This window comes from Aquarana catesbeiana, linkage group LG10 (assembly GCF_042186555.1).
Source record: "Aquarana catesbeiana isolate 2022-GZ linkage group LG10, ASM4218655v1, whole genome shotgun sequence".
NCBI classification, from domain to species: domain Eukaryota; kingdom Metazoa; phylum Chordata; class Amphibia; order Anura; family Ranidae; genus Aquarana; species Aquarana catesbeiana.
Window position 1 is genome coordinate 161,048,388 of NC_133333.1, and position 17,631 is coordinate 161,066,018.

At 40.5% G+C, this 17,631-nt stretch overlaps 1 protein-coding gene across 3 annotated transcripts in view; it reads right to left on the reverse strand.

Moving 5' to 3' along the window:
• The window catches only part of LOC141110987 (synaptotagmin-1-like), a 390,027-nt gene that overhangs the window by 190,010 nt on the left and 182,386 nt on the right, over positions 1-17,631 (reverse strand). For 2 of the 3 annotated variants that reach the window (XM_073602857.1, XM_073602859.1), the window contains exon 2: positions 1,291-1,457. In XM_073602857.1, the coding sequence (XP_073458958.1) occupies positions 1,291-1,450 (160 nt within the window). In that variant the 5' untranslated portion in view covers positions 1,451-1,457. Of the gene's footprint in view, positions 1-1,290; positions 1,458-9,447; positions 9,516-17,631 lie in introns of those variants that run through there. The other variant, XM_073602856.1, reaches the window with a different exon arrangement.

Consider the following 17,631-nt stretch of genomic DNA (forward strand, 5'->3'; position numbering starts at 1 on the left):
GTTTCCCAACTTCCATGATTCTGTTGTTACTCCCACACATATGCTCACCCTCCCATTGATCCTGGGGATTCCTCTGCAGTTTAAGAAGTTTAATGATACTATAAGAAGACTTGTGACCAGTGGCGGCCAGTCTATTAGGAACGCAGGAACGCCAACGCCCCTATCCATGCGTTCAGCCTCCTAATCTACATGCAGGGCGCCAGACACACGGATTCCATTGGGGGAGGTTTTTTTTTTTTTAAGCATGTGATTAGAGCCTGAGGCTCTAATAGGCTTCAAAAATGGTGGGCTCGGGGCACAGAGCACTGTGCTCCGAGCCCACCCAACTGTGTGACAATAGCGAATGAATATTTGCTACGGTAACACTGATTCTCCTCCCAGCCAATCAGGAAGCGTGTCCATCACCCAAAGGGCCTGGTATATATGGGGGGGGGGCACGCTGTTTTTTTCCTTTATATTTCATTGCCGGCATTCTTTTTACATTCAGCTGTCTGTGGGGAAACCTGCTGACAGCTGATGAGTCATTGGTTGTTAAGGCTTCCTGGCACGCTCCTTAACAGCCAGCTATACTTCACACAGAATTCGGATGGGTCAATCAATTTTTGTACATTTCGAATTTGAATTGTTCTGAAAAATTGGAATTCGTTTTCCATTCTACACGTCTAGCGATTTTGTAGAGCACAAACAAAACAATCACATTGGTCAAAACCAAAGTTGTACCAAAGTCACACTCATCCAAAGTCGCATCAAAACTGCATCAAAGATACATCCAGTTGCACTGTAAAGTCGCAATAGGAATTACTCAATTTTGAAGGTGCACAAGTGTGAATGGGGCCTAAAGGTATCCTTCTGTGGCACACAGCAGTCACTAGGACTTCTGAGACAATGATACCTTTGACATCCGCTGACAATAAGGAAAAATAATATTTTCATTTGGATTTATAAAGCACCAGCGATACCTTCAGTTTCTGGAAGGAGTTTGCCACATGATAGATGAGCAAACTAAGTCTTTGTTTTCATGAGAAAATATTGTAAATTCAAAGGGACCTTTAAAGCTATTTAAATAACACCTCAAACTTTCACTTTTACATGCCCCTTCAATAACCTTTCAGCATAACTGCCTTTGCATGGCTTGTGATTAATGTCTTCTCTTAGCTCAGGCTTCCTTTGAAACTACATAGTTGTAAAAATTCAATGCGACAGTCTCTCCTCCAGGACAAATGGAGATACATTGATTCTCAGCACATAGGATCCCAGGAAAAATGAATACCAGATATCACTTCTACTTACTTGGTAGTTTGCTCAGTTCATTCATAAATTTGTCCTTCATGTCGGAGAAGACATTATGCTTGGTTGATATATCTGTGCCATTTTGATGTGACTCCGGCAAGACTGTTGCATGCGTTGTCTGCTCAGATGCAAACTCGGCAGATCTACGCTCCTGGCTCATTCTGGAGCTGTGAAAAAAAAAACAATGACAGTAATTAGGTGGATAACGAATAAGAAAATAAAATTTATTTGTCATTCTAATGTAACACATGCATTCTGCCTAATACACAAAATGAGGAAGGAAAAAGGAAGTATTATGATTATTATTATTCAGGATTTAAATAGAGCCAACAGTTTGTGCAGTGCTTTACAACATGAGGGCAGACAGTACAGTTACAATATAATTCAATACAGAGGGAATCAGAGGGCCCTGCTCGTCAGAGCTTACAATCTAAAAGGGAGGGTCAAGTGATATAAAAGGTAATAACTGTCAGGGATGAGCTGATGGAGGAAGTGGAAGTACAGTCATTCGGTGGAGGTGGGATAGGTTTCTCTGAAGAGAAGGATTTTCAGTGATCGCCCTAAAAGTGGACAGCATAGGAGATTGCTGGACAGATTGGTGTAGTGAGTTCTATAGGTTGGGAGAGGCTCGGGAAAAGTCCTGGAGGCGAGCAAAGGAGGAGATAACAAGGGGGCTAGAGAACAGGAAGTATTGGGAGGAACGAAGAGAAAAATGTGGTTGGTATTTTGAGACTAGGTTGGTGATGTATCTGTGGGCCAAGTTGTGGATGGATTTGCAAGTTGTTAGTATTCTGATTTCAATTTGTTGCGTATGTGGCAGCTAATGGAGGGATTGGCAGAGATAGGTGGCAGACACTGAACAGTGGGTTAGGTGGACAAGTCTGGCAGCAGCATTCATGATGGACTGAAGGGGGGATATTCTATGTAAAGGTAAGTTAATAAGGAGGGCCTTGGAATAGTTAAGGTGAGAGATAACCACCATTTTTTCTTTGCAACATTCATAGGAAGAACCTTAGTCTCTGCACACCAGAAACCTACCTAGCTTCTGCACCAGCCTTTATTATCTTTCAACTTCTAGACTAGTTTAAATGTTATAAACTACAAGGGGATCCACAAATTGAAGTACCTCCTTAGGTTCCCCATGCAAGCTACCACCTAAATATGGTAAATTTCCTGAAAACAAAGGAGCTGCAAGGCTTGAAATCACTTTGCCAAAGCCCCAGTACACACAGCAGTCCACGCGACTAGAGACTGTGGTGATCTACAGTCACTGGTGGTGTTTTTTTTATAACATATAGCTTCTGGATTGCTCACCAGTTCAAAAGCCTGCCTTTTTAAAAACACAGTCTAGTTCAGCATTTGGTGACCAGAGTGTACATTTTGCAATACTATTTCTAAAGGTGTCAATTATGAGCACACAAAACTGTTCCCCCACCAGGATATGGCATGACAGACCCTGCTCACCATGACATTAGACACCAATTTTACAGCTCAAAACACACAGGGGATCAGTTTCCACAGGAACATAACAAAGAATCATTTGCTTCAATTTAACTAGTGAGTCAGACACCCTACGGCCCCATTATATACCGCCTTTATTATTAGAGTTTTTTGACATCTCAATTACCAGGAGAGAGTACTGTAATATTCATACTAGCTTCCTTCTAATATCTACTCATCAAAAGCTGCAGTAAAAATACAAAATACAAAAAAAAATACAAAAGAAAGAAAGCTGTAGGGTCCTGTAATTTCACAAAACTCATCAGTTACAGTATATAGACCCTGTTAGCCTCTAAAAAAAAAAAAATACACCAAAAGTTCCAAATGCCATTATAATCAAAAAAGACTGCGCTAAAAAAATGACATATACAATGACAGTATATATGGATGTGTGAATAGTGAAGAATTCAATCTATCAAGTAATCCAAAATGTAAATATTCTAGTGAAAATAAAATGTCAATAAAATAATTATATAGAACAAATATGACAAAAAAATTATTTTTTTTAAAAACAAATATAAAGTAACAAATAACAAAAAATATCAAAAATTAAGTGAAAATATTCAGAAGAACAACAGTCCTTAGAGCCAAGGCAGATTGAATTGGTGATCATAGAGGTTAAACACCCAACACCCAGTGAGAAATCCTCCACCTTATTAGATGTACGCTTACCAGAGGTAAGCTAGATAACAGCTTATCTATGGACGTCCACTCAGGGGACACAACTCCTCAAATCTCCTCTCACAGAAGGGGCAGGCAGGATCTCTCCTTGCGGTGGACCTTTGATCTGATTGCCTTCTAAGTTGATGCTCTCCAAGGATTGTATTCTTGTTAGCTCTTCTGGAAATACCTCAAACTTGTTTTTAGATAAGTTTATTATTTTCAGAATGGGTAGGAGACCAAGTTCAACAGGGAGCTTTTCAAATTGATTTCCTTGCAGATCCAGTTCTTCTATGGTTTGATAGGTAGTAAAGAATTTCTTTGTCATACCCTTTAACTCATTATTAGCCAAAGAGATGTAGGTGATCTTATCAGAAACTGAACTTGTGGCCAAGTACAGACCAGTTGGATAAGCATTCAAACAACAGCCCGATAAATCTTAAAGGCAGATTTCATTCGTAAAGAGGAAAAGCTGCTCAGCTCCATCGAGACCCACAGAAGGAGCTCCCAAGGTACTCTGGTGCTTTTAGCAGCCTGATACTGGGACTTCGTACTGGGAGAGGCTTAACCCAGCCGGCAGCTGCCTGGAGGCAGAGGGGGGAACATAGCACTGCTTACTCTTCACTGGTGCGTGGAGGTATGAGGATTCTTCTTTTTGTCCTCATACCTCCACGCACCAGTGAAGAGTAAGCAGTGCTATGTTCCCCCCTCTGCCTCCAGGCAGCTGCCGGCTGGGTTAAGCCTCTCCCAGTACGAAGTCCCAGTATCAGGCTGCTAAAAGCACCAGAGTACCTTGGGAGCTCCTTCTGTGGGTCTCGATGGAGCTGAGCAGCTTTTCCTCTTTACGAATGAAATCTGCCTTTAAGATTTATCGGGCTGTTGTTTGAATGCTTATCCAACTGGTCTGTACTTGGCCACAAGTTCAGTTTCTGATAAGATCACCTCCATCTCTTTGGCTAATAATGAGTTAAAGGGTATGACAAAGAAATTCTTTACTACCTATCAAACCATAGAAGAACTGGATCTGCAAGGAAATCAACTTGAAAAGCTCCCTGTTGAACTTGGTCTCCTACCCATTCTGAAAATAATAAACTTATCTAAAAACAAGTTTGAGGTATTTCCAGAAGAGCTAACAAGAATACAATCCTTGGAGAGCATCAACTTAGAAGGCAATCAGATCAAAGGTCCACCGCAAGGAGAGATCCTGCCTGCCCCTTCTGTGAGAGGAGATTTGAGGAGTTGTGTCCCCTGAGTGGACGTCCATAGATAAGCTGTTATCTAGCTTACCTCTGGTAAGCGTACATCTAATAAGGTGGAGGATTTCTCACTGGGTGTTGGGTGTTTAACCTCTATGATCACCAATTCAATCTGCCTTGGCTCTAAGGACTGTTGTTCTTCTGAATATTTTCACTTCATTTTTGATATTTTTTGTTATTTGATACTTTATATTTGTTTTTTAAAAAAATAATTTTTTTGTCATATTTGTTCTATATAATTATTTTATTGACATTTTATTTTCACTAGAATATTTACATTTTGGATTACTTGATAGATTGAATTCTTCACTATTCACACATCCATATATACTGTCATTGTATATGTCATTTTTTTAGCGCAGTCTTTTTTGATTATTTTTGTATATTTATGTGCACGCCTCACTTTAGAACTGCAGCTTTAACTATCCAACATTTTATCAGCAGCACATTCTTAGAGTAGCGCGGTAAATTTTTGTTGTTTTTGCCATTATAATCCCCTCTTTGGTGGCCCACGTCTCCTACTTTCCTTCTGTTCTAGCACTGCACTCTTACTTATGACTTTTCAGCATTCAACACTTTCACTGTCAAATGCTTGAGTCCCCCACAGGGCAATGTGACTCCTTTCTCTGACCCAAATGTCACTACAGGACTTAGCGATGCAGAGGTCAGAGAATAGCATTTTCTGCAGCATGGCTGTGACTCCTGGATGTCTTGGATGCTGAAGAGACCTCAGAGCTGGACAGGGAGAAAGGGTAGGGGAAACAGACCGCAGTGAAAATAATGACTCTTTTTTTGCATGAAACTAAGACCCCTTTCACACTGGCACCGCTAGTTTTAGCGGCGCTTCATCGTTTTTTTAGCGGCGCTTTTCAGCTGCTAGTGGGGGGCTTTTTACCCCTGCTAGCAGCTGAAAAAGGGTTAAATGCGCCCGAAAAACATCACTGCCAAAGCGCTTTGCAGGCGCATCAGCTGCGGTGCCCATTCATTTCAATGGGCAGGGGCGGTGGAGGAGCGGTGTATACACCTCTCCTAAACCCTTCCAAAGATGCTGCTTGCAGGACATTTTCTAGCGTCCTGCAAGCGCACCGCTCTAGTGTGAAAGCGCTTGGCTTTCACACTGGGGCTGCAGGGGAGGCGTTTTTCAGGCGCTTTACAGGTGCTATTTTTAGCCCAGTTTGATAACATTTAATGTTCTTTAACAAAATAATATACATTCCACATTAATATTTATGCTACCACCGTGAAAAGGATTACTAAGCCCCAATGCAACGTGGTTCCGCATTGCATTGTGGGATTCGTAGGAATTTTCACTGCATGATGCAGAGTGTTTTTACTTATGTATTGTGTGTTTTTTAATGAAGCGTTACTGGCCATTTTACACTACATGAGCCTGGTGCTCTACTACTTTTTATTTTTGGTAACCCTAAAATGGAGGAACGCCTGCCAGTGGAGGTTGACCAGAGGATCCTGGCTAACATAGTCAGAGTTCACTCACATAAGTGCTTCCTGACGTCTGTGATACTCACATGTGGGTTGAAAGGACACGTGGTGGTGTTTTTCTTCTGTTTGGACTTCAGATTTGGGATCCACGGATAAATGCTTGTGCTGCTGTATTCCAGAATTTATCTTGAATTATATTATTTAGTGTTGGACTTTCCTTATTTTGTATTTATTCTTTATGATATATGAACTAGCTGCACATTTATGTCTATGGTTCACTTCATTTGAGGTAGCGCGGCACTTTATAGACATTCCCTTCTGATAAGAAGAAATCCAAGGTTGAAATGTGCAGTCAATTCAAAATTAAACCTTTTCCAACAATGCACCTACTAACGCACTGTGTTCCTAAACCCTTCATGAATTTGTGATAAAAGAAAATGTAGAAATGTTATGACTGCAGTTAGCACATTTTTTGAAGATGAAATAAAAAGTGAAATTTCGGCCCTAAAATTACAACACAAACAATTTCTAGAAGCAGCTCATGTAACAAAGTTCACATCAACCCATAAGGATTTACTGGAAAGTCAGAAGCAACCTGTTTTTGCACTCCAAAGTATTCTGCAGATGCTTCTACAGAAAAAAAAAAACATTATCCAATATCCTTGAGATAAGAGGCAATAAGAGGCAGGTTAAAATCTCCCATATCCCTTTATAAATAAAAGAAAAATCCAACAGTATAACTTAAAACTCTACAGTCTTCTCCCTGAACAGTGTCCTTCTTTTCTTTTGAAGACAAACAGTCAAAAAGGCTACATTCACATGGATGTATGGGTGCAGATAGTTTTGGACGAAGCAACAGTCTGTGCTATGGCAGCATATAAACTGACTGATTAACTCCACAAAAATGCCAACCCTTGATGCACTCTGTCTGTGTCCAGGGCAATGTTTACTGACACAACTGGCACAGCCATGTTTTTACTGGTACTTCCAAAAGTTACAAAATTACAAGTTTAAGTGCACATTTCAGTATCCAAACTCCAATCAAGTACAATATGCAATTAGCAATATTATTTATGGTAGATTTTAGGGCAAAAAACATATTTCTTATTTTATTTTTTAATATAGTAAGTAAGTAGCTCAGGGACAGGACTCAGGAAGGCAAGAAATTAAAATAAGTAGGCACACACATGAAACTGACTCCCACAGTGACACTGACAGCAGTGTACAGCAGCACAGATGATGATGTTACCTCACCGACACGACACGTCCCCTCCCGAGTCACAGTGACAGTCTCTCTCCACACTAGGAGCTCCCTTCAGTCCACTCCAGTCCAAACAGCACTGACAGTGCAGTTCCCTGGCAGTCAGATGGATTGTCTGGTGTTCTGCCGAGAAAGTTCCGCTCGGCGGATAAGGACCCCCTCTACTGTGCAGGCGCTGCACAGGATCCGGCGGAAATAGCCGAAGATAAATAGGGGAAAATCAGCTGTACACGGCGCCTGTAAGAGGACCCCTCACGGGCTCGCTTCGCTCGCCACGCTTCGGGCATGGCCTTGCTTAGCTCGGCTTTTTTATTCCCTCTAGGTCCACTTGGTTGGTGGGAAAGGAACCTGGACCCAGGGCGCAGGCGCCGTGTACAGCTGATTGTAGATTTTGTCATTCGGCTATCTCCGGCAGCTGCTAGTAGTTCGTACTGCGCAGGCGCTGCGCCTGCGCAGTACAGGGGGGTAACTTATCCGCCGAGGGAACTTTCTCGGCAAGACACCGGCTCCAGACTGGGACTGCTCATGTGCAGTTACTAACCAAGCTTTGCAGTCATTATTTTTACTAGCAACATTTTCCTGTCACTGGAATTTACTAGCAGGAGAAAAGTGCCCTGGCTGTGCCAGTAAAAATACTGATGGTTGGCAACACCGATCCAGGCTCACTCTGTCTGTGTCTAGCTCTATTCACATTTAAGCACTCATATGCGTTTGCCAAAATCAGCAGTAACACGTCATTAAAAAACACACAATACATAAGTAAAAACACTCTGCATCATGCAATGAAAAAGACTACGAATCCCACAATGCAATTCGGGACCATGTTGCATTGTGGGCTTTGTAGTCTTTTTCACGGTGGTAGCATAAATATTAATGTGGAATGTATGTTCTTTTGTTAAAGAACACAAACTGTTATGGGTAAATTGCCACTTTAAGTTCCATGCCAGCAAAGAGTCATTATTCTCACTGCGGTCTGTTTCTCCTACTCTTTCTCCCTGTCCAGCTCTGAAGTCTCTTCAGCATCCAAGACATCCAGGAGTCATAGCCATGCTGCAGTAAATGCTATTCTTTGACCTCTACATTTCTGCTAAGTCCTGTCCTGTGAGACCAGGAAGTTGAGAGAGCGCCAGAGTGGTAACAAGATACAGCGAAAGTATGTTGGTGGGTTGAACAGGTAATGGGCTGTTTTTTACCTTAATGCAGAAAATGCCCTAAACCTGAACTTCAGCTTTTGTTACACTTTACATAGTTCGTTTGTTGCAAGAAATAGTGTCCTGTAGTATGGAATTCAGCTTAATAAAGTTGGCTTCTTTAAAATTTAGTTTTCTTGTCTTACCCTTGTATCTCCTTTTCCTATAATTTATTGCAAATGTAATTACTCTGTGTTCATGGTTTCCTAAGTTCTGCCTTACATGCACATCTGCAATCAGCTCTGTGTTGTTTGTAATTAGTAGGTCCAGCAGAGCATTTTTTCTAGCTGAGCATCCACCAACGCGTTTATTGTAATTGGAGTTTTCTACTTAACCCATATAGTTTGAAGATTATATTGGTCACTGTTTACCATTATCTTGTAATAATTCTAAAATTAGGCTTAAATATCTAGCTCTTGACAGATATAGGCAGTATTTGGAGCGCTTGACTCTTTTTTGTCTGTTGCATATTTGTTGCATTGGTTTCACAGTTTAAAAAGATTCTAAATAAAAATGATTGAAGCACAAAACAATACACAATAAATAAATAACGTAATACAAGAAAACATTCAGACACATTTGGATATATGTAAGATGTAATATTGTACATAACAGATGACTGCTCCCCCTTAATGTTCTCTTCATAGTAAAAAGACACTAAGATTATTTAATACATCTTGGATATTACAAGGCATGTCTTGACTTTTGGTGCCTTTGGAAAAAGTTAAATAATGCAACATGCAAAAGTGGTTGTTAAGCCACTCTAACCTGTATACACCATTAGCACTGCCTCCTATTGTAGTATCCCCCTCTGTGTGTGATTTATAAAAATAAATACTGTGCCTCATACCTCATTTCACTGACGAGACTGCGATCACATGAACAGCCAGCCAGCTTTCTCATTTCCTCCTCTGAGAGATGCAGAGGGCAGGGCTGAGATTCCCCTGCTGATGTCAGTCTGCAGGCGAAGAGAAGGAGAGGAGGAGAGAGCTGGTTGGTGATGTGATCTCGGCTCTTAAATTAGGTATTTAAAGCATTTATATTTATAAATCATTCACAGAGGGCGACACTGCAATAGGAGGCAGTGCTGATGGTGTATACAGGTTAGTGTTATGAGAGCAGCAGGGGGGGGCGGGGGGGCGGCTTACACACAGACAGAGAGGGGAGGGGGGAGGAGGACACAAGAGCAGAGAGGAGAGCAGATAGCAGGCTTCTGATGATGGAGGCATGTAAACTGATCACGGTGTCAGGGCTCAGCAGCCATGATACACTGTGGTCAGTTTACAGAGGGGTGTAGAGGGAGTTGATTTATTATCAATAAACTGTGTTTACTCTTTTTAAATCATAATAACAACAGAAACTACCAAAATGACCCTGATCAAAAGTTTACCCCAGTTCTTAATACCGTGTATTGCCCCCTTTAACATCAATGACAGCTTGAAGTCTTTTGTGGTATTTGTGGATGAGGCTCTTTATCTTCTCAGATGGTAAAGCTGCCCATTTCTCTTGGCAAAAAGCCTACAGTTCCTGTAAATTCTTGGGCTGTCTTGCATGAACTGCATGTTTGAGATCTCCCCAGAGTGGCTCAATGATATTGAGGTCAGGAGACTGAGGTGGCCACTCCAGGACCTTCGCTTTATTCTGCTGTAGCCAATGACAGGTCAAATTGGCATTGTGTTTTGGACCATTGTCAGGTTGGAATGTCCAAGTACATCCCATGTGCAGCTTCCTGGCTGATGAATGCAAGCGTTCATCTTGCCATCAATTTTGACCAAATTTCCTGTGCCTTTTTAGCTCACACATCCCCTAAACATCAGCAATCCACCTCTGTGTTTCACAGTAGGAATGGTGTACCTTTCATCATAGGCCTTGGTGACTCTTCTCCAAATGTAGTGTTTATGGTTGTGGCCAAAAAGCTCAATTTTGGTCTCATAACTCCAAATTACTTTATGCCAGAAGGTTTGAGGCTTGTCTCTGTGCTGTTTGGCATATTGTAAGCGGGATACTTTGTGGCATTTGTGTAGTAATGGCTTTCTTCTGGCGACTCGACCATTCAGCCCATTTTTGTTCATGAGCCTCCTTATTGTGCATCTTGAAACAGCCACACCACATATTTTCAGAGAGTCCTGTATTTCACCTGAAGTTATTTGTGGGTTTTTCTTTGCATCCCGAACAATTTTCCTGGCAGTTGTGGCTGAAATTTTACTTGGTCTACCTGACCGTGGTTTGGTTTCAACAGAACTCCTCATATTCCACTTTTGATTAGAGTTTGAACACTGCTGATTGGCATTCTCAATTCCTTGGATATCTTTTTATATCCCTTTCCTGTTTTATACAGTTCAACTACCTTTCCCCCCAGATCCTTTGACAAATCTTTTGCTTTTCCCATGACTCAGAATCTAGAAATGTCAATGCAGCACTGGATGAAAGATGCAAGGGTCTTTCAGGAGTCCAGAAACTCACTGACCTTTTATACACACACACTAATTACAAGCGAACAGATCACAGGTGAGGATGGTTACCTTTAATAGCCATTCAAACCCCTTTGTGTCAACTTGTGTGCATGTTATCAGGCCAAAACCACCAGGGTATGTAAACTTTTGATCAGGGTCATTTGGGTAGTTTCTGCTGTCATTATGATTTAAAAAGAGTAAACACAGTTGATTGATAATAAATAGCTTCATCCAAACATTAACTATGAGTGAAAGAAAAGTTTTTGTGTTATCATTCATATTCTCTGAAAAATAGCCAAGAAATAATAAATTCTGCCAGGGTATGTAAACTTATGAGCACATCTGTATATGATATTAGCTGCCAGGATAGCTATAGTGCGTTGTTTTACTAAGCTCCGGAGAAAATGAGTGCAACTGCATTTTCAAAGTTCAAAGTCTTTTTGCCTTTAGTAAGTCAACCCCAATATCTCTCACTGGAAGACTGAGGCCTCCCTAACTGCTCTCAACATTCTTTTATTTTGCTTATCTTTCTCTTTTTCTGGTCTTTGTTTACTCTTTATTATCTAAACTGGTGCAATACCAGTTATTTACTATATCTCTACTCTCTGTTGCTTACGGTTCACATGAATATTATGCTATATTTGTTATGAGACCTCCATTTCCCCAGTCTAAGTGGATGAGAGGTTACCAAGTAGTTCATATTGGTTTACCCTAGGCTATCCTCTTTTTTAATTATATTATCCGAGCCGGGATATGATGTCCACTTCTGTTGATCATATTACTTGTAAGTGACGGACAATTTGCCTATTTTGTTTGTTGAGATAACCCACTGATACTTTGGTGTCTATATATTTTCTTACTGAGATGTAAGTGCTTGTTTTGATGTCCAAAACTACAATAAACAGACTGAAATATAAAGGCATGACATAGGTTTAGCTTAAACTGGAGAACATCTAGGGTAAATGATAGATGTTTTTGGCTGGCTCTGCTTAATGGATGGGGATGGGGGTACTTAACTTGAACATCCTGTAGTCTCTTAGAACATTCCCACCACTCTCACTATTATTGCTTATTGTTATGGCACAGTTTCTATCCTGAAAGCAAGTTTCACAGTGTCTGTTCTGTGCCCTCCTGGGGCCTTTGATTAATTGGATGTCTGTCTAGAACCCATAGTTTAGACAGGCATTTAGCAAAAATAATATTTAATCTGTAACATGGGTTTTTGCAATGTTGTTGTTTTCTGTTATGACGGAATACTGTAAATATATTGTTTATTATTATTATTATTATTATTATTATTATTATTATTATTATTATTATTATTATATAATTATATTATTATTATTATAGTGCTAAAAAACGTTGGCCTTGACCATTTCAAGGTAATTGGCTTCAGTGTCATTTTCAGGCGAGGCCCAAATTGAATGGCCCTGATATGTGTTCTTCATGCCTATGCTTCTTGGCAGTCATCATGTCTTTATCCACAGTCTCTGACAAATATTACACCTAATCTTATCCAGAAGTCTGTTACTATTCCAGCAGAGAAAGTGTTGATATGCCAGACTATTTTTGGATGGTTTAAGTCCCTTAGGTGTATATCTGTCTGCTACCAGACTTCCAGGCACAAACATGTCAACAAAACACTAGGCCACAGCTGTTGCTCTCCGACTGAGGAGCATAGACCTATGTAGGGGAAACGTAATAGGAGAATATACTTGGGTCATGACAGAGATCATGAAATCAATTAAAGGAATCAACCAAATTCACATTTAATTGAAAGTACTAGGTTACTTAGACCAACACTGACCCACACACAGACCATAATCTTTGCCCTGTAAAATGATTTAACTCACACTAAGAATTCCAGTCTAAAACAAAATCTGTGTATGCAGTAGTTATTAAATCAATACATTTGGCAGCTACAGGTATCTCGGCACACCTTATTTTATTTCCTAATATCTGTATTTTCTTTTTCTAAAGCTTGCATCTAAACTGCTGTGCCTCTGAAATGCAATCCACTTTTCAGAGGCATTTGACAGAAGGTGACACCTCCGCACTGCCTGTTTTACCCCGTAATTGCTGCACCAATGCACTGCAACCACGGGAATGGCACACGGTCACGGGGTGTTTGTGGCACTGACCAATTTACTTCATTGGGTCAAGTTCAACGGCGGCACTGCCCGTTAAATACAACAAAAGCGATAGTTTTTTCCATAGTCACGATGCTTAACTTTGAACACTGTGTCCACTGACTTTACAGCTTGAGGGGGGGGGGGGGGGGAGGGGTGCTAAAAACACAGCCACAAGTCTAAACAAGCCCTTAAAGATAACTTTATATCATCGGAAGTCTTCCTACCTCCTCTATCTGGTAGTCTTTATCGCAGTCTTTACCTCCTATGGCAAACAATATTCACAGCAGTACCAAATATTCTGGATGGGAAGGATGGTAGCCCTGAAGAGGACAATGCTTCCTAAACAGCTCAAGGCATTCGTGGTTTTCTCAGTTAATGTTCCTTTACACAGTCTATGGTCCATTCAGTGGGCATGTATAAGGTTTATCTGGCAGGATTCTAGATTCAGAATCTCGAAAAAAAAAAATCTATTTTGCCCAAAGAGGAACTGGTGATACCACAAAATATCAGCTACTATCGCACATGGCAAATAGCCCCCTGATTTCATATCACAAGACTTCTAGCACCCCATTATAGATCAGCATTGAGGCATATCTGTTCACACCTTTGGTGATAGATACAGTTCTATAAACTGCTCCTGACCTCTGTAAACACATTACTAACACAGTGCGCAAACATTGGTTGAAAATATTGGATTTCGTAAACTGTTATCACCCCATGTGTCCATTGCAACTTTAACTAACAATTTCTCTTTTCCTCCGGGATGCGAAGAGCTACATTGATTTTTGGGGTGGTTTAAAGCAGGTTTTTGTCAGCTCTTTGACTTGTTGACTATGTGTGATATATTAAGCTTCCCCTTGTTCAAATCCCTTTCAGTTTTGTGATTTTGTACAATCAACCTCTAAACGCACTGGATTCACCCCCTGATTCTCACCCCCTTCGAAAACATATGTTCAAAGTATTTGTTATTCTTCGAAAAAGTAATTTGGCGAAACACGTCAATATGTGACATCAGACGCACTGCTGGGAGCACCTGTTCAGACATCTTGGATGTGTGCAGTGTATTGTTTCCTATTTATGTAAACATATTGGTGTGGAATAAATGCTTCTAACTGATAAAATACTACCTTTGTTTAACTCTTTTTACATGATATTACCATTGATATTGTTTGGGATTGGGAACATCTGTTGATAAAAATTGTGCATTACTTTGCATTTCAAAGCACAGATAAAGCCCTTTATACAGTGGGCAACTGGTCTGGTAATGTGCATTATCTTTTGGTGAGTGGAAGCATAAATACACATATTTTCACATAGAATGTGGTTGGTTTGGCACCTTTTTACACAGAGGAATGTTGAGCACATTTTGTTGTTATTTAATATTAGAATTCATAATGGTATTACACTATCACTGAATTTAGTTTTTTTGGTATTGCAACATTGGGTAGTTTAAGAGTATGGATGACTGCTGGGAAGAAAGCATTTAGGCATATTATATATGCCAGAGGAAATTTTGTATTTGGTAAGGTAGATTGTCCAAGGGGAAAGTTTTTGCACAGATTGCACTAGGTGATAATAAAGCACACTCACCATTATCAAATGTGAGCACAATATTTAGTTTTGGTTTGTGAATTTTTGAAAGGAACTATACTATATATTTTTTGTTTTTGATTCATCTTGCCTTTTTGGATATAACAAATAATCTGAGGAGTGGAATTTGATGAAGAAAAGACAAGACACATGCGGATGGTTGTTCCCATCAAGCTTTAGTTTGACCCATATGTCATTCTATCTGGTGGGAGCATATAATAACCTTTTGGGCTATTTTGAACACTGGGACATATTATTTAAGCCCTGGTTTTATTTATATCTCACATAACAAAGTAGAACAATTAAAAAGGTCTGGAATGTATGGATCCCTCATTATTTTGGGGGTGATTTCAGTGATTCTCTATGGATGATTTAACCCTCCATAGATTGATGCTCTGGGAGTCTCTTTACGTGTAGAATTTGATACCAGCCCAAGTTTAACTGTTTATCCAGTCCCCACTCCCCCACTTTTCTCTCCACTACTCCACCACCTTAAAAATATGTTCTTTCTGCTTGTCTTTTACTTTATAGTACACATCTTCCTTGCTTTGGAGAAGGCCTGAGGGGTGTTGCATTGTTAGGGAACTCCAGTACTCAAAACATTTTGATAAGTGTACCCTACATCCACTGTTACTGTAGTGCCCCTTTGAAAGAAATGCTCACCACTTATGCTGTAACTGGGACTATATATATATAGTCTGGTCATGTGCAACACCTTGATTTTTATATCTATGTATTTGATGTGTACCCAAGATGTGTATCCTTATATGTTTGAAGTTTATTTAAGCTTTTGTATTCAGGCTCAAAACTCAAAACTCTTTCAATAAAAAAAGTTTGCACAAAAAGCACCTCACACAATCTCCCACATTCTCTGCACCCACCTACAGTATCTCACAAAAGTGAGTACACCCCTCAAATTTTTGTAAATATTTTATTATATCTTTTCATGTGACAATACTGAAGAAAGTAGTGAGTGTACAGCTTGTATAACAGTGTAAATTTGCTGTCCCCTCAAAATAACTCAACACACAGCCATTAATGTCTAAACTGTTGGCAACAAAAGTGAGTACACACCTAAGTGAAAATGTCCAAATTGGGCCCAAAGTGTCAAAATTTTGTGTGGCCACCATTCTTTTTCAGCACTGCCTTAATCCTCTTGGGCATGGAGTTCATCAGAGCTTCACAGATTGCCACTGGAGTCCTCTTCAACTCCTCCATGATGACATCACGGAGCTGGTGGATGTTAGAGACCTTGCGCTCTTTCACCTTCCGTTTGAGGATGCCCTACAGCTGCTCAATAGGGTTTAGGTCTGAAGACATGCCTGGCCAGTCCATCACCTTTACTCTCAGCTTCTTTAGCAAGGCAGTGGTTATCTTGGAGGTGTGTTTGGGGTCATTATCATGTTGGAATACTGCCCTGCGGCCCAGTCTCCGAAGGAAGGAGATCATGCTCTGCTTCAGTAAGTCACAGTAGATGTTGGCATTCGTGGTTCCCTCAAAGAACTATAGCTCCCCAGTGCCGGCAGCACTTATGCAGCCCCAGACCATGACACTCCCACCACCATGCTTGACTGTAGGCAAGACAAACTTGTCTTTGTACTCTTCACCTGGTTGCCGCCACACACGATTGACACCATCTGAACCCAATAAGCTTCTCATCAGACCACAGGACATGTTTCCAGTAATCCATGTCCTTAGTCTGCTTGTCTTCAGCTTTCTTGTGCATCATCTTTAGAAGAGGCTTCCTTCTGGGATGACAGCCATGCAGACCAATTTGATGCAGTGTGCGGCATATGGTCTGAGCACTGACAGGCTGACCCTCACCACTTCAACCTCTCCAGCAATGTTGGCAGCATTCATACGTCTATTTCCCAAAGACAACCTCTGGATATGACCCTGAGCACGTCCACTCAACTTCTTTGGTCGACCATGGCGAGGCCTGTTCTGAGTGGAACCTGTCCTGTTAAACCACTGTATGCTCTTGGCCACCATGTTGCAGCTTAGTTTCAGGGTCTTGCCAATCTTCTTATAGCCTAGGCAATCTTTATGTAGAGCAACAATTCTTTTTTTCAGATCCTCAGAGAGTTCATTGCCATAAGTGCCATGTTGAACTTACAGTGACCAGTATGAGAGAGTGAGAGCGATAACACCAAATTTAACACACCTGTTCCCCATTCACACCTGAGACCTCATAACACTAACGAGTCACACGACACTGGGGAGGGAAAATGGCTAATTGAGCCCAATTTGGACATTTACACCTAGTGGTGTACTCACTTTTGCTGCCAGCAGTTTAGACATTAATTGCTCTGTGTTTTGAGGGGACAGCACATTTACATTGGTATACAAGCTGTACACTCCCTTCTTTACATTGTATCAAAGTGTAATTTCTTTAGTGTTGTCACATGAAAAGCTATAACAAAATGTTTACAAAAATGTGAGGGGTGTACTCACTTTTGTGAGATACCGTATATAACTTAATGTTTTCATATGTAACAGTACGGCTCAGTTCATTTCGAAACAGTTTTCAGTGGCACAGCATACAGTAGATACTGCACTGAAAACAGCGTACAGTTTTTTATGATCATGCTCTCATATCTGTGTCCTGCAGTGCAGCCTGCATGAATTTTACTACACGATGCATGCTCTTGGGGCGCATTGAAATGACAAAAAATACCCTATAACATGCACATAGTGCCTTCTAATGGAGCATATGAGACGGCAAACATATTTATTCATTTTTTTGTGTAAAAACATACAAATGTAACGCAAATAATCTGCGCTAACCCCAGTTCAGAAAGTGAAAATTAAATTAAAAAATGATGATAAAAAAAAAAATTTATGAAATTATCAAAAAAA